At 46.4% G+C, this 24,805-nt stretch overlaps 1 protein-coding gene and 1 pseudogene across 1 annotated transcript; one reads left to right on the top strand and one right to left on the bottom strand.

The window, feature by feature from the left end:
• Positions 1 to 1,020: 1,020 nt before the first annotated feature.
• Positions 1,021 to 4,838, top strand: LOC123180468 (uncharacterized; annotated as a pseudogene).
• On the bottom strand, positions 4,832 to 13,591 carry LOC123180469 (transcription factor BHLH42). The gene is made up of 9 exons (XM_044592522.1): positions 13,452 to 13,591; positions 12,986 to 13,300; positions 8,290 to 8,386; positions 7,979 to 7,993; positions 7,827 to 7,883; positions 7,163 to 7,685; positions 6,697 to 7,085; positions 6,235 to 6,615; positions 4,832 to 6,155 (listed from the first exon to the last, which is right to left on the bottom strand). Exons 1-9 carry the CDS (start codon positions 13,547 to 13,549, stop codon positions 6,078 to 6,080), a joined length of 1,953 nt encoding a protein of 650 aa, XP_044448457.1. The 5' UTR covers positions 13,550 to 13,591; the 3' UTR covers positions 4,832 to 6,077.
• Positions 13,592 to 24,805: the final 11,214 nt, after the last annotated feature.

Here is a 24,805-nt window from a genome sequence, read left to right as displayed (position 1 = left end):
TATTGTTCGATATTTGGATTATTCGAACGCCTAGGAAATGCATAATATGATGGCTTAAACAAGCTGATAAGTAATGAATTTGTGCAGGGTAAATATTCTTGATGTTTAAATCCGTGACATTGTCCAATAACATGTTGAACCCGACTATGATCTTGCGGTTTGTGCCAAGATCATACGATTGTCACTCTCGGTCAATTTACTGTTGTTACTAATACATGTTTCTTCTTTAATACTAATATTGTCAGCCATCATTTCTTGCCCATTAGGAAAACATCTATATCTTGCAATGGAAAAGATTTTTTTGTTTCATTTTCTAAGTCTGCTGAATACACTACCAAAGAAGTTGAGCCCAGGATTTCCCCTGCTAAATTTGTGGTTATATCTCTTTTTCCCTCCTATAGCCTATGAATAATTCAAATTGTTAGAGAAAGCTTGAAGCAATGACCTGTCATCCATGTATTTTTTGCACGATGTACATATAGTCTTTGAGGCTAGCAGAAGTGCAGAACTTTGAGAGAAAGCTTGAAGCAAGGATGCATGTAGACGTATCAAGCATGTATTTTTTTGCAAGATGTATATGTAGTTTGTAAGGCTAGCAGAATCTTCAGATGTTCGTTTGTTCTATATAGATATATCTGATAATATATTGATTAATTGCTCTCTATTAGCCAAATATGGATGTAGTTCCACATGTTTGTCAGACATAGAAAAACTACGGAATTTGTTGTTGTATAATAATAATTATTATAGTTACTGAAAATTATTATTCAGTACTTGCTCTCCATTTGACATGTTTCATACTTCCACGCTTAGAAAAAGATACAAGTTAACCTACTAATATTATCGCACACAAATGTCCCGCAGCAACACGTGAGGTATCATCTAGTTTAGGAAAAAAGAACACGACGCAAACCGAGCTCACATACGACGTCACCGCTCTCCCCGTTTTCACTTGGGCACGCGATTTCCCGTCCCCGAACCAAATTTCAAAAGGAAAGCGTTCGACCGCAGCCACACGCGCGCAGATCCCCCTCTCCTTTCCGCCCCTCTCCCGCGCGGGCAAGCTCCGTCCCTCCTCCTCCCATGGCGTCCCCGCGCACGCCCGACTCGCCCCGCGGCCTCATCTTCGCGCCCTGCGACGCCGACCTCGTCACGATCTACCTCCAGCGCAAGATCTCCGGGTCCCCGCTCCCCGCCGCCGCCGCCCGGTACATCCACGACGCGGACGTGTACGCGGCCGAGCCCGCCGCGCTCGTCACCGGCCTCCTCCCCGCCTCGGCGAGCAGCGACGGGGAGGGCAGGGAGTGGTACTTCTTCACCTCCGCGCGGGCCCAGAGCAGCCGGGGCACCCGCAGGTGCCGCGCCGTCGCGGGCGGGGTCGGCACCTGGCATTCGGAGAAGGCGCGGTGCGACGTGCTCGACGCGGGCGGCGCCGTCGTCGGGTACCGCCAGCCCTTCACCTACGAGCCCAAGAACGGCTGGCTGATGCTCGAGTTCAGCCAGGAAGACCCCCGCCCCGGCGAGGCAATGCCCGCCCTCTGCAAAATCTACCAGAAGCGTCGTGCTGGCCGGTCCGCCTCGAAACCCATTTCGTCTGGGTCGTCGTCGATGTCGGGGTCCAAGAGGAAGGCGGCGGCCGCGGGCGAGCGCTCCGGCGTGAGGCGATGCCTGCAGTTCCGTCCGTCTCCTGCCGCACCAAATCCGCCCACCTTGGTTGCCACATCGGAGATTCAAGAAGCGTTCTTGCTTCCAGTCGAGCGGCCGCAGGCAGAGCAAGAAGAGCAAGAACCGCCGGTACGCAGAGCACCCACAGCCACACCGCTGATTCCCAGCTTCTCCCTGACCTTCGACCGCACCGCCTTCCTCCGCCCCGCCCAAGATTAGCCCACGCCAGCGAATTCGGACCTGAGCGACACGTCGACGGCACGATTGGGCAATTACGAGTTCGTCTCACCAGCCAGCTCCGAGCTGACCGGCTACAATGCCACGACACCCTTGAGCGATAACACCGGCGCTTGGGCCTTCCAGCCGTCCGCCCTGACCTCCTCCAATGGCACCACCTCCCGCCTCCCTGGCCAAGATTGGGCCACGCCAGAGTCGTCACAAGTCAGTGAGGCATCGACGCTGGAGAGCTACAGCTGCTTCTCGCCCGACCACGCCACATCCAGGCCCACCACACTGCCGATCAGCAACGGCACCGGCTATTCTTGGTCTTTGCCGCAGTACAGCGAGCTATCGGCAATTTTTGGCGCCTGATCGAATGCTTTGATACGCTTCCATGCTAGGCTGAGAGGAGTGTGGGTCTGCCTCCTTTAGTTTGTAGGGATTATTGGCCATACTCCATTGTTCTTGCTAGACTTGTTCAGTAGCAACTCTGCTTTTTGTTCGAACTGAGGCTTGGTTCAGTTAACTGACATCTTAGCGATCCTCCGGGGATGTAACTGGGATGCACACAGCACAAGTAGCTGTGGATCCTTCGTTGTGCACTCTTCCTATAGCCTTTTCCATATGATTTTGTGTCTCCTGTGCCTAATTTTTCTGATTGCTGTGATCGAATTCAGTGAGCATTTTTTTGTTGCTTTTGGCCCAGTGAAGAGTAAATTAGGCCAGGTTTCCTTGTAGGATTTTTCAAATGAAGAGCGAGTGATTATCCTGAAGTGTTAGTTTCCGTGTCTCATTATTGCAGGATTAATCCCTTTAGCAGAAGCTGATGGCCTTTTTCTGTTCATGTTCCCATATTTTGTATAGTTTACATTTCTCGCAGCTGAATGTTGTTTGTTTTGCTTATATATCCAAGAAAAATTTATGGTATCCACATGCTAGGTGTTGATATGGTTTAGTACAAGAGAGTTTATTTTTTAGGCCTCCAATTGATTTAGTTTTTTAGATTGCTGTGTTTTTGTTGCCACTGCACACACACTGAATAATTCAGAAATGGAGAGCTTCTTGTTTACCTGGCCCTCGTAGCGTTATAAGGTGAAGGACTTTTTATCCAAGGGGCCTCGTAGTTTCCTATTCATCATGTTTTTGGGGTGATGATTCTTAATGCGGTCTATCCTTCATTATGAAGTGACAAACGAAGCAGCACATCAAGCGATTTGCACGATTTCACCCAGTTGGTTAATCTGGGTAGAACAATGATTTTCCTTCGCGTATCTGAAAATGAACAAGTTAAGTGCTCTAAGTGATCCTTACATAGTATATAATTGGTAGAGCCCCAATATAAGTGATACTTCGAGCTATATAATATGAGTAGAGCCTGAATATATAACTAGTAGAGCCTGGATATAATTATCTTTTTTTTTTGTCTGTCAATGGCAGTTCATTCTGTTCTGGTTTGAATTAGCAATGTACCTGTACCTTCAATGATGTTTTACTTTGTCACTCTTTTTTTTGAGGGAAATTTGTTACTCTACTTATCTATTACTGTTATTGACACAACAAAGTCATGCCATCAATAGTCACTCTTTTTTTCACATTCAGAAACAATGTAGAGCTTACTGAAGTAAAACAGAGTATGTTATTAGCTGTCATAATGTTCAAGTCAAAGTTGTCTTGTTTCATATCACTGACTGCACCTTTGGCCGTGACACGTCAAGATAAGTGTTCTATGTTGTATATCGCATCAGTTCTCTGAATTTCAAATAGTACCTAAACCAGTTGATCTTATATCCTATTAATGTAGCTTCTTTAATAAAGAGCCGTTCTTGTTTGTTTGCTGTTGTTTCTTATCTTTTCTTACTACACCCCCTTAAAAATTATCTGGATCTTAAAGCAATTTTTGAAGGGTATTTTCGTACTTGCATTGTGATGGATGTGTTACAAAAACTCAAAAATTTCTTTGATTCTGTGCAAAATAAAATCTGCATGTGTTCAAAACATGTAAATTAGAGTGTGTGATTTGGTCTAGAAATTATTTGATTTGCTATAGAAAGAAGAATCAATGTTTGAATCTGAATCTGTAATCTTCCTATAGCCTTTTCCATATGATTTTGTGTCTCCTGTGCCTAATTTTTCTGATTGTTGTGATCGAATTCAGTGAGCATGCTAGGTGTTGCATGATTTCACCCAGTTGGTTAATCTGGGTAGAACAATGGTTTTCATTCTGTGTATCTGAAAATGAAAAAGTTAAGTGCTCTAAGTGATACTTACATATATAATTAGTAGAGCCTCAATATAATTAGTTCTACTTCGAGGTATATAATATGAGTAGAGCCTGAATATATAACTAGTAGAAACTGTTTTTTTTTGTCTATCAATGGTAGTTCACTCTGTTCTGGTTTGAATTAGCAACGTACCTGTACCTTCAATGGTGTTTTTTCAGATTCAGAAACAATGTAGAGCTTACTGAAGTAAAACAAAGTATATCTTATTAGCTGTCATAAAGTTCAAGTCAAAATTGGTCTTGTTTCATGTCATTGACTGCACCTTTGGTTGTGACATGTCAAGAGAAGTGTTCTATATTGTATATCCCATCAGTTCTCTGAATTTTCAAATAGTACCTAAACCAATTGATCTTATATCTTGTTAATGTAGCTTCTTTTTTGGTCTATCGGCGTCGGTTCATTCTCTTCTAGTTTTCATTTGTGCAGGCATTGAGCTTTCCAAGGAGGAACGAGGCCTTAGATGATTCATTGTTTTGTTTTTCAGCAGACAGTTCTCCCCCTCCATTATTACTACTCCCTCCGTTCCCTAATATAAGACCTTTTAGCTATTTCAAAATATTGACTACGTACGTATTAAAGTGAGTGAACATACACACTAAAATGTGTCTAGATACATATGAATCAAGAAAAAGTTAAAAGGTCTTATATTAGAGAACGGAGGGAGTACATCATAATGAACTTTTTTGTTTTACTTTTGCAATTCACGCGCCTTCATTTGTTCATTTGTGCTTTTTCTGAGGCAGGAATGCAGTCCGTGAAATATCTGAAAAGAAATTTCAGCCACTTCTGAGGACTCCTCACTAGTGAACAAAGTTTTTGTTCTATATATTCTCTGCACCCCGCCCCACCCTCTACATTTCATACTAGCTAGATGCAAAAATGCATTACATTTTATCCTGGTTGCTATGGGGCGTGTTTTCTTTCTCTGCGATGTTTTCTTCTTAAAGCGTCTATTTATTTTGTAGGCTAAAAAGAGCAAAGTAGATGGTGTAGGCAGGGATGCTTTTAGCAGATTTTCAGATTAGCACTTCTCGAAAGTGCTGAAAAATCTGACTCCATACCAGAGCGCTGCTATTGGTTCAGGTTTGGATGGCTCCTTGTGTATGGGAAGCGCGAAATTCCGTCAGAGTTTGCCAGATGGGTGGCTGATCAGAAGATGCAGGGGCCGCAGGCACCCAAACAGGGTTGTTCCTACCTTAGTCCGCAGTCACGAAGATGCTGAATTCCATGATGTCTTGATCAACTTATCCCCCTTTGGGCACATAAATTTGTCTTGGTCACCACACGGGCCTTGTCATTCACTTTGTTTTCTGACCTTTTTTTTCTAATAATAAAGAGCAGTTCTTGCTTGTTTGCTTATCTTTTCTTACTACACCTCCTTATAAAATATCTGGATCTCAAAGTAAATTTTGAAGGGTATTTTTGTACTTGCATTGTGATGGATGTGTTACAAAAAATTATTATTTTCCCTCTGATTTTGTGCAGAATAAAATAGGAGTGTTTTTTATACTTATTCCTAAAAATCTGTAGCCACAAACCCCCCTTGGCCCTGTAGGAGCTTCCACGCTCATTTGACGATAAGGCACCTGTTCATGACCTTGGTGTTAATCACCCCGAGACCCCCAACTTCCTTGGGAGAACAGATGGTCTCCCAATTTGACCATATGGTAACTTTGCATCCCCTTCTTTTGCCAGAAGAAACGGGATATAATTTTATCAAACTGGTGATGCACTCTAATTTTTTAAGGCATCATCTTTAGTGTTGATATATATGAAGTGAACAGAGGCTAAAAAATTACAAAAAGAAAAACAAAGCCTGATGAAATTTTTCGATAAAGGGTGCTTTTTATCGACTCATAAGCATCAAGGGAGAGGCTGATGGCATATGCTACAAATCTGTTGCACATCCACTCATCCCGATGAGATGATGAGATGGATCGCTCTCTTCACTTGAGAAATGCTGCTCCTCCTCCCATGCACCTCCCTCACCTGCATGCATGCAATGCAGCAAAGAAGCCAGCATTAACAGTAACGTTCAGACAGATGAATGAACCAAGAATAACTGTACCTTGGCTCGCATTTCCGCGAGCAGCACGCCGCGGTCCGACGAGGCCTGGACGGAGGTGACCTCGAGCCGGAGCTGCTCCTGGAGCGCCTGCATGATGGTCACCAGCAGGCCGCGCCTGTCGGGGCACCGGAGCTCCAGCAGCGCGTCGCTCTCGATGATGGAGACCTGCACGTCCGTGGCCACAGGGGCGCTGCTGCTGCTACCGCTGCTGCTGCTGGGCCCTTCCATGCCCATCAGCGCACGCCTCTCTGACGACCCCTTGGGCACCAGCAGGTCACCGTGAACCTGCTGCCTGGCCACAGAGGACTCAAGGTCCTGGATGCGTTTGGTCAGCTGCTTCACGTACTCGATCGTGTCGCCGAGGATCGAGGCCTTGTCCATCTGACAACCATGCAAAAAAGACGTCTGAATTTGCAAAGATATAAATTACTGAATCTTTTTGGCTGAAGATTGTGTGCGTGCCTTGGTGACGAAGGGCACCAGGGAACGCAGGACGATGAACCGCTCGTTGAGCTTCTCCCTTCTCTTCCGCTCCTGCATGACATGGCTGGCGCCGAAGTCGACCTCCCTTCGCGCACCGGCATCGTCGCACCTGAGATCACCCGGTGGCTTGTTGCAGGCAGCATTGAAGAACAGGAGGACACTCTTGAGCATCTTCTGCCGGGTGGTGCCTTCGGCGACCGCGCGTCCATGGATGCCAGCATCCCATCTGGAGAATGAAGATTGGTGTGAGACTGCCAGGTAGGACCTGGTGTTCGGCCCGTCTGACTGTCTCAGGGCGTTGTTGCGATGCAGGATCAGCGAGACTGTGTGTGCGTAGTGAGCATTTTCAGCCATTGCTTGGTCTTCACCTGCAGCTGGGATACAGAGAGGACATCAAGAGAGGTCAGATGCTAGCCAGAAAAATGTGAATGAGAAATGGCAATACCTGACGACTGAGGGTAGCCACTGCATAACTCCTCATAGAGAAAATGCCAGGGCTCATCTTGCCCATGTAAATTGGAATGATCACCGCTGTTCTGGCAAACCATTAGCATTTGGATCTCATCGCCAAGGTTGCTTGAGCAGCCATCTCTCACCCTTTCCGACATCTCAACCTGCATCAGCTCGCTGCTCCTCCCTACATTATGCGTTGCGTGATCATCATTGCTTGCAATGTTTGGTGGACCATGCCGGCAGTGACCCCTTCCGGTGTTGGTTTCCGAACCTGACGCGCATTCCGTGTCGATCTCGTTGTCATCGTACTCCATTTCATCGTCATCGTATTCCGGTGTGAACTTGTTTGGCTCTGGCTTTGGCTGACCAGTGTGTGTCTTCCCCTGTGTTTGGAATGACTGTTGATCAATGTGGCTGGTTTGGTTGGAATGACAGATGCTAGGGGTCATGTGGGTTTCTTGTTGATCCATGAAGATGGCCATTGCATACTGGACTAAACCTATGTCTTCCTCCACCTGAAATATGTGCATTTTGATTGGTCAGACCCTCTGTTTTCTCTGATTTATCCTCACAGTTATAAGAAGCAGACTTTTTTGGCAGAAGTAATGAGAAGCAGGTTAGTTTATTTATTATGAAATAATAAAATGTGAATTCACCTTTTCTGTGGTCCCGATTTCCAGGACACCGTCGACAATCGGAATGCATACGACCGTCTGTGATATCGTTGATGTACAGTAATTGGATATTAGACGAAGTTTGTAGGTAGAAATTCATAATTGGTAAATAGCTGCGCTTATAGGTGAAATACCTTGATTCCTGCACTCTGCAATTCATTGCCACCGAAATTTGTTATGCACCAAATGAGAGGGAAAATATCATCAGACAAAGAAGGGGGAAAAACTGAATTGTACAGATTCGTGTTGGCTTCGCCATTAGCATGTTTATACCCCAATCACTTTGTATGTCTACCATTAGGTAAAGAATTATGCTTTTTCATTCTTTCTACAATTTGTTCATCCAGTTTTTGTCATGCTTAAATGCTTGATTACGATTTTACACGCGCTGCAGATTAAGCGCCAACTAACAAATGGCTTGGGAAAATCAAGAAAAGAAAAGTACCCTGGCAAGTATTGCTCTTGAGAAGGCCTTGCTGTCAACTTCATTTGCTCTACTAAGCCATACGTGCCCTCCCATTGCAAAGGCCCTTCCAGGTAACCTGCAAACAGAGTACAGACCAGTATCAACCAAACAGAGTACATGTCAGATTTACTGGGCTCGTGACAACAGGAGATTATCAGGTGTCAACTAGCACGAACAAGTGTAACTGTGGAGTTATTCAGGTGTTGAACTCGACAGAAAAGATTTGAGAACTCTATCATCGGAGGAGGGAGATTTGAGGAGGAGTCATTAGCCTTGTCGTCCTCGAGCTCGCAGATTATCTAACCTCAAGGAGGGTGACGCGGATTATCTAACCTGAGGGTGCCGCCAACACGTGATTTTGTGTCACCTTCATGTGAATACCCGTAGAAGGAAGAACTTCGTCCACCGGCTCCGCAATGGTGCATCATGATGAGAAAGAGAAGTTGACCCAGGAGCACTTCGGATCCATGCTGCACAAGGGCTAGAGAAGGACACATGATTTCAATTGGGAGGGCATAGACTTCACGCAATGCAACCTGTCGACCCTTGGCGACCCTATCACAGAGAAGGAGGTCACTAATGCCATTGTGCAAATGCCTAAGGACAAGGCTCTTATATGGTGGGTTCTTTGCTGACCTGCATGTAGAGCACTTCCAGTGGGTCAAATCGGCCAACATCGCCCTTCTCCCCAAGAAGGATGGCGTCGAGTGAATCTATGACTTTTTCGGCCTATTAGTATAATTGACACAACCGTGAAAAAAAATTGTGGCAAAGATGATGGCCTCACATCTTGCTTCCTTCATGCACGTGCTCGTATCCGGATCCAAAGTGCTTTCATGAAGTCATGGAGTATCCATGACAACTTCCTATATGCTCACAATTTGGGGCGTAAGCTGCACAGGTTAAAGAAGCCAACTCTCATGTTTAAGTTAGACACCAAGAAGACCTTTGATTCTGTTTGGTGGGATCACTTGCTCAATCTTCTCCACTGTAGGGTGTTCCTAGTGAAATTCTGGGACATGCTTACCGCTCTTATGCAATCCTCGACTTTGAGGGTCTCGTTGAGTTCTTGGGGAGCTAAACAAGCATGGGAGGGGCCTTTCGCATGGAGACCCTCTCTCCCCACTTCCCTTTGTGTTTGCGATCGACCTGCTTCAGAACCTTCTGGACATCGCCACTCAATGGGACCATCTCCATCCGGTGAGTGGGAGGGCCGCTTTCATTTGCACCTCCTTATATGCAGATGACACGACCGTTTTGTGGCTCCAATTCGAGTGGATATTCAACGCACTACCATCATTCTGCATGGGTTTGGGAGGTCACAAACCTTGTGACGAACTTGGAGAAGATGCTTGTGGCGCCCATCTGATGCATTGACATCGAACTTGACAAGGTCCTCAAGAGTTTTCCTGCCAAGTAGGTCACTTTCCCCATGATATATCTCGGGGTACCTCTGTCTATGCACCGTCGGTGGAGGATCGATTTGCAGCCTCTCATCGAAAAGGTGGTGGGTAAGCTCGTCCCTGCTAGGGGGGCAACATCATGGCGGTTGGCAAGGTTGCCCTTATCAAAGAGGTCCCCACGGAGCAGGTAATCTCCCACATCAAGCCCCTGGTCCTAACATGGGACGCTTGTGGCAGTGGAGAAGCTTCAACAAGGTTTCTGGTGGTCAATGCAAGGCGAGCTGGAAGCTGGTCTATATGCCAAGGAAGTTTAGAGGCTTGGGGACTTTGTATTTGTGCAAGTATGCTAGAGCACTTTGATTGCGTTGGCCATGGTACAAATGGAAGGGGCCTAATCGGGCCTGGGTAGGATTGCGGGCGCCTTGCAGCAAGGTGGACGTGGACCTCTTCTAGGTCGCAACTACCGTCATGGTGGGCGATAGCTGGACCACCAAGTTTTGGCACTCCCCGTGGCTTCTTGGGGCCAAGCCAAATGATATTGTGCCCATGGTCTATGATACCTTGGCCGGAAGGAGCCTCGCCGTGTGAGACGCTTTGCACGACCTTTCTTGGCCCAGGAAGATTGACATGGCTCGCGGGTTCTTGGTAAGCTACATTGCACAATGTTGTGCCCTTTAGTCTGGAACAAGTGCAGCTCCACGATGACATTGCCGATGATATTGTTTGAAAGATGACCGCCAACAACAAGTATTCCATGAAGTCTCCCATTTCCACGGGGTGATTGATACCATCATGGTGCCAACGGGTTGGGTCATCTAGGCACCTCTAAAGTGCATTTTTTATTGGCACCTCTAATGTACGAACCGGTTGGACGGCCGTTTGGAGAGAAGAGGCTGGCCAAACCGCGGTTTATGTCAGCTATGCAAGAGGGAACCTAAGTCGGCCGCCCATATGTTTTTCAAGTGTGGGCTCTCTATCAGAAAGAATTTGGAACACCGTCAAATCTTGAATTGATGCATTGGAGCTCGACACCACTTCCTAGCAAGCGCTCCTCTCGGTTCGCGCTTGATGGGAGGCTGCAGTGTTGCGAGGAGAGCATATGAGATGGACGATGGCCTTGCTCATAGTGTTGGTCATCAGGAGTTGTGGAATGAGAGAAATGCAAGGGTTTTCAGAAATATGCCTACTATTCCAAACATAATCATTGCACACATCAAGGATGAGGTCAAGGATTGGAGTACCGCCTGGGCGAAGCACTTGAGTTCACTCATGGCATGAGAGTAGGCTTTTGTTTTCCATTTATTGAGGCATAAACCTTCTTCTTTATTAATGCGATGAGATAAAAAAATTGCCTCCATTTCGAAAAAAATATGGGATAACAATTTTATATCTAAAGCTAAGTTTAATATCATGTCAAGCACAGATATCTAAAAGCTCAAATAATATTTGACAAATTGGACCGTTGTTTTGTGTGAAAAACATGCAGAGTGGTACCTTGGCATGGTAAATTCAGTTCGTTTGGGATAAGATTATCCTTATCAATTTGTGCCTGTCCAATATGCCTATGTACACAATGGGCTTTGTCGGAAGGAACTCGTGAGGGTTTCGATAAGCACCATAGTGTTATTTTTTGGAACTCCATGGACACTTAAAATGATATAGGCTCATTAAGTTTCTATAAGCCATCAACACTTCCATCAAGAACAAGTGTCTTATGATGAAATGTTCGTGGGAAATTTCTCAACCTAGCAACAATATTCTTTGAAGAGAGTTGCTTAGAGCCAAATATTTACCCAATGGAGACCCTTCTAGCTCCACTCCGAGGAATGGCTATCTGGAAATCCTTCGTTAAGATTAGGGAGGTTAGATCCCTTGTAAAATTCATTGTCGGCTCCGGTTCTTCCACTTGGTTTTGGTTGGGTTGGTGGTTAGAGCATGGGCCCCTTATAAGATAAATTCCCTCATTTTTCCTACTACTTAGGACCGTTTTCTCGCATCTCAAAACTCCATGATAACAACTGGGACTTTGCCGACGCTCGCTCTCTCTGGAAGAAATGGTTTGATGACGGACCCTTAGTGCCTTGATTCCCACTCCATTGTGACCAACTCATTTGGCCCCACGGTTCTCTCGATTTGAGGATCATCTAGGGCAGATTGTCCTAGAAACCGAGAGATACTTGGAGTGCCCGTACCCTTCTTAAAATTAAAATCTTCCTTTCGTAAGCGATCAGGTGTCACTTACCTTATAGTGACCAGATTCTTAAACCTCACGGTCAGGCAAATGCAACGTGTTCTCTTTATCGATAGGATGAGAATGTTGAGCACATCCCATTTAGATGCTTTTTTTGGCTAAATTGTTATGGAGTTGCGTTTGTTCTTGGTTTATGTTCTATGGAATTCGGAGAATGTTGGCCAACTTTTCACTTATCTTCGGGATTCCAAAGGAGAGTAACATTGAATATTGGTTTGATACATGTGTACATTATATTACCAGAAATATTGAAGTGTGCTACTCTTACGACCAGTAGAACTACATAAACAACGCTACTTCTGTATCATAATATTAACGTTTTCTTTTGACAAAAATGCCCAAAGCAGCCTGGCCTCCATGGAGGCTGAATTTGAAATGATCAAAATTCAAATTTGCATGTTCCTAATTTTTTGAAAAAATAGACATATACTTAGGTACATAATGCACAAGTGTGTATATTTTTAGGACGAAATACATTAAAATGAGTGCTAAAAAAAGGCTTTTTAGAAGATGCACTATTTATCCTCAAAGTCCACGAATTTGTCTTTTTTGCATGGCTCGCATTTTAAAGTATTTCATCCTGAAATTTTACACACATACACATCACTTCCTTGTTTACTTGTACAATGTTTTTCAGATTATTCTGAAACTAAAAGTTCAAAATTTGATTATTTTTTTCAAAAATTTCGGCCTCCATGGAGGCTGAGCTCCAAACACCCCACTTGTTTTTTGACACTATGATAATGTAAAAAGACCCTCTTATATTATGATATGGAGAGAGTACTAGAAAAGATACAAACAACTTTCTAACACGAGAACACCTTTCACGACGGCTATGTAGCACACCTGAAGGCTGGAAGTGTTCCCGTAATTTTGTCTAGGTTTGGTTAGAAGTTTGTCAAAACAAGATGGACCGAAACTTCTCTTCCTTAGCTACAGCCGGAATGTTTTGCCGGAGTAAGAAAATGCGGTAACAAGATGCTAAAAAAGGTGCAAGAAAAGCTGCAAACGTGGTGCGTACCCGACGCCGGGAGGGAAGGAGTAGGAGGCGGACATGAGATAGAACCACTCCGTCTCCGTCAGGTCTTCCGGCGCCAGCGCCGCGCTGGGCCGCCGAGCCTCCTGGGCGCAGCCGTGGACGTCCCTGAAGCCTGGCCCGCCGCCTGCGGCAGCCTCCCTGGCCAGCGAGTCGAACAGCTCCCGCAGCTGCCGGCTCCGGGCCTGGTCGGCTGCCTCCGCCGCCGGCGCCGGCGCCTGCGCCTGGGCGACGGCCGGCTGCACCGTCTTGCGCGTCTTGATGGCGCCGTTGTAGTGCCCCTCCGCCCACACCAGCGCGCTGCCATGCAGTCCCATTGATTCCCGTGACGAGCAAAAGAAATTTAAAGAACACTTGTGAGCATGAACAGATCAAGATAGATGAAGCAATTATGCGAGTGAGACATGAACATTGCAAGGATGGAGCTCGAGTTGGTAGTCTTGCGCTGTACCCTTGGTCGGGGCAGAGCTGCCAGAGGAGGGCGTACGTCCACCGCAGCCCCTGCGCCACCGCCTGCAGCGATCTCTGCACCTCGCCGCTGCTCGCCATGGCGTCCGCCGACCTACCACTAGCTTGCACAGAGAGGGAGGGAGAGAGAGGGGGGGGGGGGGGGGGGGGGGGGGGGGGGGGGGGGGGAAGAGGTGGGGGAAAGAGGGCTTGAAAGGCTTTAAAGTTTGACTGGTGGCTGCACCAGACGGCTTACGGCGAGGCCGGTCACGTGGGGCAGGAGGCAGCATGGGCCAATTCTCGCTCCCTTATTTTCGTTGCAAAGGACGAGACATGTTCACACATGCATCACCATATGGGTTTTCTTCTTCTCTCCACAAAATAGACACTCTCACGTACCACCAAGCACTAACCGAAATCTCACAGAATAAGGCAAAGGGGAGCAGCGCAGAGAGAGAGAGAGAGAGAGAGAGAGAAGAGAGAGAGAGAGAGAGAGAGAGAGAGAGAGAGAGAGAGAGAGAGAGAGGGAAGAAGAGACTCAGACGTAAGGCATGCGTGTGTGGGCTAGCTAGGTCGCTATTCCAAATCTAGGGCTGCAGAAAGGAGTAAAAGGCCGAGCGCTAGCTGCCCTGGCCCCTCGCCTCGCCGGATGCAGTTAAAGAGAATGTCACTAGATCCTAGTCCTTGGCAGATCCGTCAGCCTTCCATTTCGGTCAGGCGGGCAACCGGTGCCTTCTGCGGCCGCCCTTTGTGCACAAACTGCAATAGGATAGGGATCCCTGTGCTAGCTGCTCACCGTGCTGTCTAGTCTACCGGGGGTGGGTGGCGGTTGGTTGGGTTGGAAAATTCACAGCGTTTTGCGATTGGCGCCATGCTCGTGGAGTGGTACGTTCTTGTGGTAAAAGTTGTCAAGTTAATGCGCGGGAACCACGCTTTAGACCTGAACCCTTTTGCAGCAAGAATTCGTTTGCTGAAATGTGGACTTTAGGGCGCGTTCGGACTCCCTCCGCTCCGCGGCTCCGCGCCGGAGCGGAGCGGCAACCCAGTTAAAATTTACGGAGCTGCTAACAGGCCGCTCCACGCGCTCCGCTCCGTGAAGGGCTGCTGAACAGGCGCTTAATTGTTGGAGTTGCACGTTTAGAGACACACATCACCTAATCCAATCCCGTTCCATAAAATAAGAGCAGTGTCAAAAACGCTCTTATATTATGAGACGGAGGGGGTACAAATCTGATGTGAAACAGGATAATGATGCAAGTGATTCCTAGAACAAGCCCTCTCAAAATTGAATACACTGAGAAGTTCTCAAAATGTCGAAATCTACAACTATCACGGATGTATTGTCTTTGGTCAACAAATTCTTAGCCTCGCTTAAGGGCAACTCCAACGTGCCGACGCAAACTGACGTAGGTTTTGTTCGTTTTTTGTCCGTTTGGGTCGGCTGGAAGCGCGTTGTCCGTCTGCGTCCAACCGGTGTACCCAACCGACCATCGCGTTTTTCGTCAGCGTTCGAATTTTTGGCAAGGAAATTCAGTCTAAAAAAAGGCCAGCGGCCACAGTTCATACCAGCGGCCATGTCAGCCTACAAAAGAAAACCATAGTTCATGCCGGCACTTGCCAGCGGCCGGCAAAGTTGCTAGCACACGAAAAAGACGGACATAGTTCAACCACGCCATACATCTTGGCTGTGGTTCATACCGGCACGCATGCCGACACAAAAAAAGATGGTGCTCTTGGCCATAGATCAACCATCTAGCTCGAGCATCTCCTTTTGCCTCTTCTCAAATCAAACTCTTCTCTTCAGGGATATCTTGCTCAAGTCCGCTGTCATGATCTCCACCTCCTTCACCGTGAAAGTGAGCGCCACATCTTCTGTTTTGGCCTTTGCATTAGTCGCCTCAATGTCGAGCTTCTTCTTTTATATCTCGATGTAGGCCATCATTTTCTCCTCTTTCTCTTGGCGCCTCCTCTCCTCCCTTGCTTACTTTTGGGTCATCATGCCTTTCAAAGTTTCTTGCAAGGAAAATGTCGCCGTATCACACTTCTCGTCCTTCTTGGAGTTAGTCTCCCCCTCGGCCGCTTCTCTCCCTCACCATGGCCAGCGACGACCTCTGACCCACCATTCTTATTAGGGCAGCATATTGCTCCTTGAACTTCTCGTCATGAGAAATGATCGTCCAACAATGGGTGAGGGTGAACGGCTTGTTCCCATGTTGGGCCTTGAATGCTTCCAAAGCTTGGTGTGCATACAAAACAAAATGAAGGCACCAATGTACATTCATATGCAATGGACATGCAAGCATCAATCAATGAAAACAGAAATGACGATGAAGGAATTGGATACCATGTCTTTGATGCCGAGGCCACTCACGGGACGGCCTTCGATGCTCTCAAGGGTGGCACAAAACTTGTTGCACTCTTGTTGGATGAACCCCCACCTCTTTGAGATGGACACCCAACCAGGCTTGCCCTCAAACTTGTAGGGCGGGAACTTATTGTGTTCATGAAATTTTGCATGAACTCTCAACCAAAAGGTTGACCATTTTTGCTCGGCGTCGATCTTGGGATCTTGTCCAATATCCTTCCCACATTCACAAATGAGCTTGTCCTCATCCTTTGTGTATGCCTTCGTCCGAAAGCTTTGTCATATCTTCTTTTGGACATTGGCTTGATGAGTGTGCTCATCGGGAAACAAAGGCTCTCCCTTGATGTCGACTTCCTCTTGGCCTTAGTCGTCTTGCAATTCTCGGCCTTGCGTGAAGGTGTCGGTCATGCTCTATTCGCCTTGCGTGAATGTGTTGGCCATGCCCTCTTGGCCTTACGTGAATGTGTCGGCCATGCCCTCTTTGCCTTGCGTGAAGTGGCCACGACCGTCTTGGCTTTGGGTCTTATCGGGATCGAAGCCGACACCACCCACGACACCATCAAAATGATGTTTTCCATGATGAAATCACTAGCACTAGTAGAAAAAGGGCCATTTGTCCCGGTTCGTAAGGCCCATTTGTCCCGGTTGGGGAACCGAGACTAAAGGGTCGGTACTAAAGCCCTATACCTTTAGTCCCGATTCTTACACCAACCGGGATAGATGGGCCTCCACGTGGCCGCTGCGGCAAGCCCAGGCAGGAGGGCCTTTGGTCTCGGTTGGTAGCACCAACCGAGACCAAAAGGCATCCACGCGTCAGCTGCTGGCAGGAGCTGAGGTTTTTGTTTTTTTGAAAGGGGGTGGGTTTAGGGGGTTTTGGGGGGTTAATTTAGGTGTTTCATATATTGTGTTAGCTAGCTAATTAATAGAGAGAAGTGTCCTCTCTTATCTTCGTGCTTGGTCAACGCTACGTACTATACGTATAGAGAGGACTCGACACGCTAGCTAGTAAGCAAATGAAGGAAACCACTAAGTACAGAAGATCGTCATGAACATATGCATACAGAGAGAAGTGATATCGACCTCTCCTTCTCCGAGAGATTGGTCGAACAACAAGTTTTCGTATATCTATCTGACGCTACTGGCTACATATATACAATATAAGGTCTCTTACAATATAATCCTCTAATTATATATGAACTCAGGGTCCACGTGGTATTCTCCGTCTTTATTGATCACGTGGTCAAGAAAGAATGCCGCCAATTCCTCTTGAATTGCTCGCATGCGATCTGGTGCTAGGAGTTCATCCCGCATCCGAAACATCTGTTAATTTGAAGAAGGGGGTCAATACATATATATGAATTAATGAAAATCAACACAAATGATGGTAATAAAATAAAATTGTGAATATTATTGCTTACGCACTTCATATTGTTTTTTAGAGTAGCCCTGCTCACAGGCCGTGTGGCGGATGGACTCGCAAACGTAGTATCCACACTAATTATTCCCAGCTTCCTGCCACAACCACTTTACAAGAAATAGAGGTCAATCAAACTGATAAGCAAGCATGCTAAATGGTATTGATGAAACTAGCGCTTGAATCATTAGGAGATGCGCGGAACTAGCTAGTAGTACTTACTTTCGGGTGTCTAAATCGCAGCTTCCCCGGCAGTCCCGGAGCTTTTGCGGTGAATTTTTTCCAAACTCTGCCAGACAAAGAAAACAATTACTTGATATCATGAAGTGAAAAAGTTGCCGATATGGTGTGATAATGATCGATTTAACTTACTTCTCGAGCATTTCAGTCATGTCCGCATACTCCTAGGGATCTTTTCGTCTCGAGTCTAAGACGGTTACTAGTCCCTGCTCAAGCTTAATCTCTAGAAGAATATAGTGGAACCTGCGCACGCATGCATAACTCATCAATTACATTACTATAACCTCGACTAATAAGGGAAACCGAATATGCACAAGACAATAACACTCACTTGAAGTTGTAAGGAAAGAGTATTATATCTTTGTTTTGATTTATTACCAACGATCATAGCAAGTTGGCCTCGGTATCTTTGGCTTGAAATTCAACCGTAAATTGATCTATGAGATTTGTGTTAATGAACCCAATATTACCGATTTGTCTTTTCTTCAATTCGGCGATTGATGAGCACATGGGTACATCATACATGACATTTCAGAAATGTGCAAAATTTAGTTGGAAAGAATTATTAAGCCGAATCAAGCAAACACATGCCCAGGTGAACGCTAACTTAAGTTCATACTATAATCTTGAATACATGGCTGCACTTTCATCTCCATTGTTGTTGGTTGAACTTAGGTATCACATGGAAAAAAATCCAACAACCTATGAGCTCTTGAAGCAACCGGTCTGGAGGAACGAGTTTGAAGAAAACAAGTTTCTAGTGAAGCTGATGATGTCAGTTTTTACCTCTGATGTTTCGTGGTGGCACACCCATATGGTGGAGAGACGGGGCCATAGGGGTACATCAACAGAAGCTAAATCAAATTATCTTTCCAATGCAAAAAACCTCACATCATTTGGAGTTGTGAGTCAAAAGTTCTAGTCATTCTCGTGGAAGGTGTCCAGGCTGTCAAGACTTCGCGAATTTCCGAGGAGCTCTGCAACAACTCCCAAAGTTGACTGCTTATTCACCCAAGAAGCCATGCAAACCTGCTTACTTTTGAAACCATTTTCACACCTAGCTAAGGGGGGTTGTCCCTGCTATAAAACCCCATCTCCCCCATCCTCTAGAAAACCTTTTGTCAAACCATTCAGCTACAAGCTTATGCAGCAAGACTGCTAGAGAGATCCGAGAGATCTTGCTACCTTTGCTCTTGTGAGTTCATTCGGATTCGCGAGAAGGAGCCTCTGGTTCCCCCTAGTTCGTGCTCTACGGTTCCGGCCGTTTTGTGTGGATTAGTCCCGGTTTGTGGTTCTGCGATTGTTCGGACAGCGGGTTGGAGTTCTTGTAGCTTCGGTCAGCCATCCCCAACGTACGGGTTGCATCCAACCTTGGCAGGTATAAAGCTAGTTATCCCGGCTGCTTGCAGCTAGTTATCCCTCCCGATTCGATCCTACGACGTGAAGATCGGGCCACCCTCGGGCGTGAACTCGTTCATCGGGTTCCCACCTATCATCTGGCATCAGAGCCTTCGTTGACACGGTAGGATCTGTTATCCAAGTTTATCTTGCTATCATCCCTTTAGATCGAGTGTTTTTCATGCTATATTTTCTGTCCTAGAAGTCCAAAGCCCCACCAAAAATAAATCCAAGGCTTGTTGGTGCCGAGATCTTGTTGTTGCATACCTTGCATGTTCTTCATCTTTTAGATCTGCACCAAGTTCATCTTCATAATTGCTTTCAGATTTGGTTGTTGTGCTTTGGAAAAAGAGAGAAAAAAAGAGTGGCAAAAAAATCAAAGAGAGAAAAAAAGAGTGGCAAAAAAAGTCAAGAGAGAAAAAGAAAGTGTTGTGTAAGATCCAAAAGTTTCAGCTTGATAGAAAAATTTCAGAAGCTTGTGTGTTGTGTTTTTCAATCTTGGTGCAAAGGTGCAGCAGATCCATCCACATATTTTCTTGGTTTGCATCAACTTGATTTCAGCACAAGCCCCTTTTTGTTTACCCCACCGAGCTCCACCAAAAACCGAAGCTAGTTCTTTGATCCCTGTCTTTCAATCGCTTTAACACATCCGGGAGAAGCACAATCTGATGTGAACCCATAAGATCTTTGGTGAGTAAGAGGTGAGGTTGTGTGATTCCACAAAAATATCCTATTCCACTTTTTAGCCCCACTAACATGGCAGGATTCGCATCGAGTGTTCATGGACAAAATCAAGGGGAAAAGGACGCCCCGGTCACACGTGCTGAGTTTCTGGAATTACGGAACATTGTTCAAGAATATCGAAGGAGGCTTCATGAGCGTCTTCGAGCAAGTGGCGACGGGGTTCGACACCGACAATACCCTGTTGCTCATGAAGTGCAGCAAAGAAGACATGCTCGAGGGCATGATATTGCTGCTCGTGGGTGTGTCACTACTACTCAAGAAGTACAGAAAGGAGGACGTGCTCGAGAGCATGGTGTTGCTGCTCATGGGCGTGTCGTTGCTGCTCCTGAAGTGCAGCAAGGACGGCATGCTCGAGGGCATGCTACCGCTACCCCTAGGCATGTCGATGCTGCTCATGAATCGCAGCAAGGATGTCATGCCCGACGACAAAGTTATGGCACCCGTCGGCACACCGACGACCCACCGCAAAGCATGACTGTGGTTGATGAACCGACTCCGGTGATCCATAGCCCATGTTTACATAAGAAGCCCATTCCTAATGTTGCCATCTTGACCACCACTAGTGTCCCAACATCCAAGAAACATGTCCCACAAATTACATGTGAGGAAGAGAGTCCACAATCCAAAATCCCACAACATGAGAGTGATAAGAAAAGCAAGCTGAGTGACTCCACCAAAAGTGAGGAAGAGTGTCTACTTTCAAAATCCCACCACTTGAGAGTGAAAAGAACAATGAGTTGAGTGACTCCACAAAATGTGAGGATCAGATTGTTCATCATGAGATTAGAGAAATGCAAGATCTCCACCTAAATACGCCACACATTCAGGGAGAGAGGATTAATGAGTTGTGTGAGTCCACAAAATGTGAGATTGAGATCATTCCACGCCTCATTAGAGAGATAAGTGATCCACAACCCAATATACCACACAATAAGAGTGAGAGGATAACTGAGTTATATGAGTCCACTAAATGTGAGGTTGAAATTTTTCAACAAGAGAATAGCAAGATGAGTGATCCACCACCATGGGAAATTAGTAGTCCACCAAATGAAAAGAGAGAGAAACATTCAATAAGTAACCTTTCACAAAATTCTCTTTCTTTGCAATATGTGCTGGTGCAAAAGGCATACCTATCAGCTCTCTTGCAACGATGGGAGATTGAGATCCAAGATCAAGTAGGGAGGACATGGAGTACCACTACACAAGGTGCATGTGTGAAGATTGATTTTCAGAAAGGCATTCAAATACTCAATGAGGTAAAACAAAAAGGATATTCCATTTTGATGAAGCCAGAGGTATGCACTTATGAGTTTTTGAAGCAATGGCGTGATAAGATTAGAGAAAAATTGGTTGGTAGATCATCCATCCAGCAATTTCATTTTGTTAATCTTGAAGAAACTATAAAAGATCCAATAAAATTAAATGTTTCACATGATTATTCATCATTTTGTTTTCCTAGTCATTTTGTATTGTCTTCGTGCTATAATTGTGTAGACCAAACGAAGTCGAGGACGACTTTTCTCCTAGAGAGGGAGGCTGATATGAATATGGTTATGGTTGGTTATAAATTTGTGCTTCATGAAAATGTTTGCTGGAAGGAACTCCTAGGTCGAACAAAACATCATGTTGTCATCGTCCATAAGATAGCAAAGTTGAAAACTAAAATTCTTCATATCATAAAACCTTTGCATTATGATTTGGTATTGCCATACTCTCTTTTGTGTGATGACCAGGTAGAGTCGAGGACGACTCCTTTTCAAGAGAGGGGGGATGATGAGGACATGTTGATCATTGAAACAACACAAATCATCCCTGAACAAACTCTGAGTTGTGACAAACAAGTACATGATCAGATGCAGCACAATTCAAAGGTGAAAGCTACAAATGAGGATTGCATCATTTCTTTGCATGGATATTATCTACTTCCCTTTTACTTTTCTTTTGCAGATCAAAGAGAGTCGAGGATGACTCTTTATCAAGGGAGGGAGGATGATGAGCACATGGGTACATCATACATGACATTTCAGAAATGTGCACAATTTAGTTGGAAAGAATTATTAAGCCGAATCAAGCAAACACATGCCCAGGTGAACGCTAACTTAAGTTCATACTATAATCTTGAATACATGGCTGCACTTTCATCTCCATTGTTGTTGGTTGAACTTAGGTATCACATGGAAAAAAATCCAACAACCTATGAGCTCTTGAAGCAACCGGTCTGGAGGAACGAGTTTGAAGAAAACAAGTTTCTAGTGAAGCTGATGCTGTCAGTTTTTACCTCTGATGTTTCGTGGTGGCACACCCATATGGTGGAGAGACGGGGCCATAGGGGTACATCAACAGAATCTAAATCAAATTATCTTTCCAATGCAAAAAACCTCACATCATTTGGAGTTGTGAGTCAAAAGTTCTAGTCATTCTCGTGGAAGGTGTCCAGGCTGTCAAGACTTCGTGAATTTCCGAGGAGCTCTGCAACAACTCCCAAAGTTGACTGCTTATTCACCCAAGAAAGCCATGCAAACCTGCTTACTTTTGAAACCATTTTCACACCTAGCTAAGGGGGGTTGTCCCTGCTATAAAACCCCATCTCCCCCATCCTCTAGAAAACCTTTTGTCAAACCATTCAGCTACAAGCTTATGCAGCAAGACTGCTAGAGAGATCCGAGAGATCTTGCTACCTTTGCTCTTGTGAGTTCATTCGGATTCGCGAGAAGGAGCCTCTGGTTCCCCCTAGTTCGTGCTCTACGGTTCCAGCCGTTTTGTGTGGATTAGTCCTGGTTTGTGGTTCTGCGATTGTTCAGACAGCGGGTTGGAGTTCTTGTAGCTTCGGTCAGCCATCCCCAACGTACGGGTTGCATCCAACCTTGGCAGGTATAAAGCTAGTTATCCCGGCTGCTTGCAGCTAGTTATCCCTCCCGATTCGATCCTACGACGTGAAGATCGGGCCACCCTCGGGCGTGAACTCGTTCATCGGGTTCCCACCTATCAGCGATCTTCAATCTGCATAATATAGTGAGGGTTATTATATATACATGCAATGAAAGAGCTGAGCTATATATAGAGACTTAATGACATAAGTAGTATTTATAGACAGTAGCAAGTGACCGTTAATTTATCGAGGGCCTTTTGATTGAAAACCTGGAAGAACTCCTCAAATGGAACACACAACAGATGAATTCCAACGAGGTCATGCTCCCCTTTAACTCTCAGCGTCAAAGTATTCATCCCCCAGACTCTCTGCAGGTTTTCATGTACCAATCATGGAATCTTCGCATCATCTTTGTTAGAGATCTTTTCATCTTTGACGATAGGCTTCCCGTAATGTTATTTGTGTTCGTCCACCTCCAAGAAATCATAATGTACATCGTCGGGTAGGTAATATCCAAGATTGGTATTGGGCAAAATCTCCGGATGATTAGCGACGATATCGCTAGACACCTTGAGCGGGGGGCACGATTGGTTCGCTTGTTCGCCGAGCTGGGCAATTTTTTCCCAGCTCATCGTTCTGCTAACCTTTGATCACCGATAGTACTTCCCGACCACTCCGCTTCGATATATGACCTTTGAATAATGCGATCATAGTTGGATTGCGGCGGAGAAGGTGGTGCTCGCTTCAGGGCATCGATAGTGCGCTTTGCTTTCACCTGATCTATCTTCTCCTCCGGAGGTGGATTTTTCTTTGCTTTCACCGCTTGAAAGTAGTCCCTCACTTCGGCTTCCACGATCTTCTTGTTTTCCTCCATGGTCATCTCGTATGGTAACTTCTCTAGTGGCTTGAGAGATGGACCGAATCTGTATTGCCTCCCGCCTTTGGCTGTACTGCTAGAAGCCGGAGCAGACGGAGCGGCTGCGGCTGTCTTCTTTCCTTGCTTACGAGGCGGAGGAGAAGGACTACGACGCGCTGGAGCAGCCGGAGCGGCGGAGGGTCTCTTCCGCCCTTGCTGACGAGGCGGAGAAGGAGGAGGCTGGCTGCTCGGGCGCGCCGACGCAGGCGGAGAAGGAGGCGGAGTGCCGCCACGCGCCGGAGAAGGAGGCTGAGTGCCCTGATCACTCGCCGGAGGAGGAGGCGGAGTGCCCTGACTCGCCGGAGGAGGGGGCGGAGGCGTTCAGTTTGGAAGGTTGATGAGCTCCTTCCACCATAGGCATGGAGTCTTCAGAGCATAACGCAACCGAGTCTCCCCTTCACAGGTAGGGTGGTCAAGCTTGAGGTCCTCAAATCCCTCCTTTATTTCGTCCACCGTCACCCTAGCATATCCTTCTGGAATTGGACGGCAGTGAAAAGTTACGCCGGGTTCAGGAGGTCGAACAGAGCCGACAGCCGCCTTGACTTTGAAGTTCTGCCATTGCGTCATAAGGTGGCAATGTTGAGACTTCGTGATAGCATCCACGGGTAGCTAGCAGGAGCTGTGAAGACAGGCTCCAGCTGAAGCAGCTTGGTGGAAGCCACGCTGCTTCTCCACTGAGATGGCGGGGTAGCTTCGGCAGGTCGCTTGCTGCGAACGGCTTCTCGTTCCTCTATCGCTTGTACCCTTGTGTGCAGCGCCTGCAGTTGGGTCCGCTCCACTTTCTTCCTCCTCTCCTGGCATTTGTAACCGCCTGCGTCCGGAAACCCAGCCTTCCACGGAACGGAGCCTGGCGTGCCTCGTGTCCGTCCAGGCTGCTCAGGATTCCTGAGGGCCATTGTGAGCTCGTCGTTCTCTCTGTCTGGAACGAACGTCCCTTGCTGCGCTGCGGCGATATAGTCCCGAAGCTTTGTGATGGGTATTCGCATTTGCTCGTTCGTCCAAATGCACTTCCTTGATACAGGGTCCAAGGTTCCGCCAACCCCGAAGAACCAAGTCCGGCAACGGTCTGGCCAGTTCAATGTCTCTGGTTCGACCCCTTTATCAAGCAGGTCATTCTCAGCCTTGGCCCACAACGGTCGGGCTTTGAGGTAGCCACCTGACCCCGTGCGATGGTGAAGCTCCTTCTTTGCAGCATGTTTCTTGTTTGTCGCTGACATCTTCTTACTCTTGTCCGATGTCTTGTGGGCCACAAATGCGGGCCAGTGATCTCTGATCTTCTCATACCGGCCGGTGAATTCTGGTGTCTTTTCGTTGTCGACAAACGTTGTTTTCAGCTCATTCTTCCACCTCCTGAATAGATCTACCATCTTCTTAAGAGCATGCGACTTGATCAATTGCTCTTTAACTGGCTT

The sequence above is a fragment of the Triticum aestivum genome, chromosome 1D, assembly GCF_018294505.1.
Source record: "Triticum aestivum cultivar Chinese Spring chromosome 1D, IWGSC CS RefSeq v2.1, whole genome shotgun sequence".
Classification (NCBI taxonomy): Eukaryota; Viridiplantae; Streptophyta; class Magnoliopsida; order Poales; family Poaceae; genus Triticum; species Triticum aestivum.
This window is presented reverse-complemented; position numbering and strand designations above follow the sequence as displayed.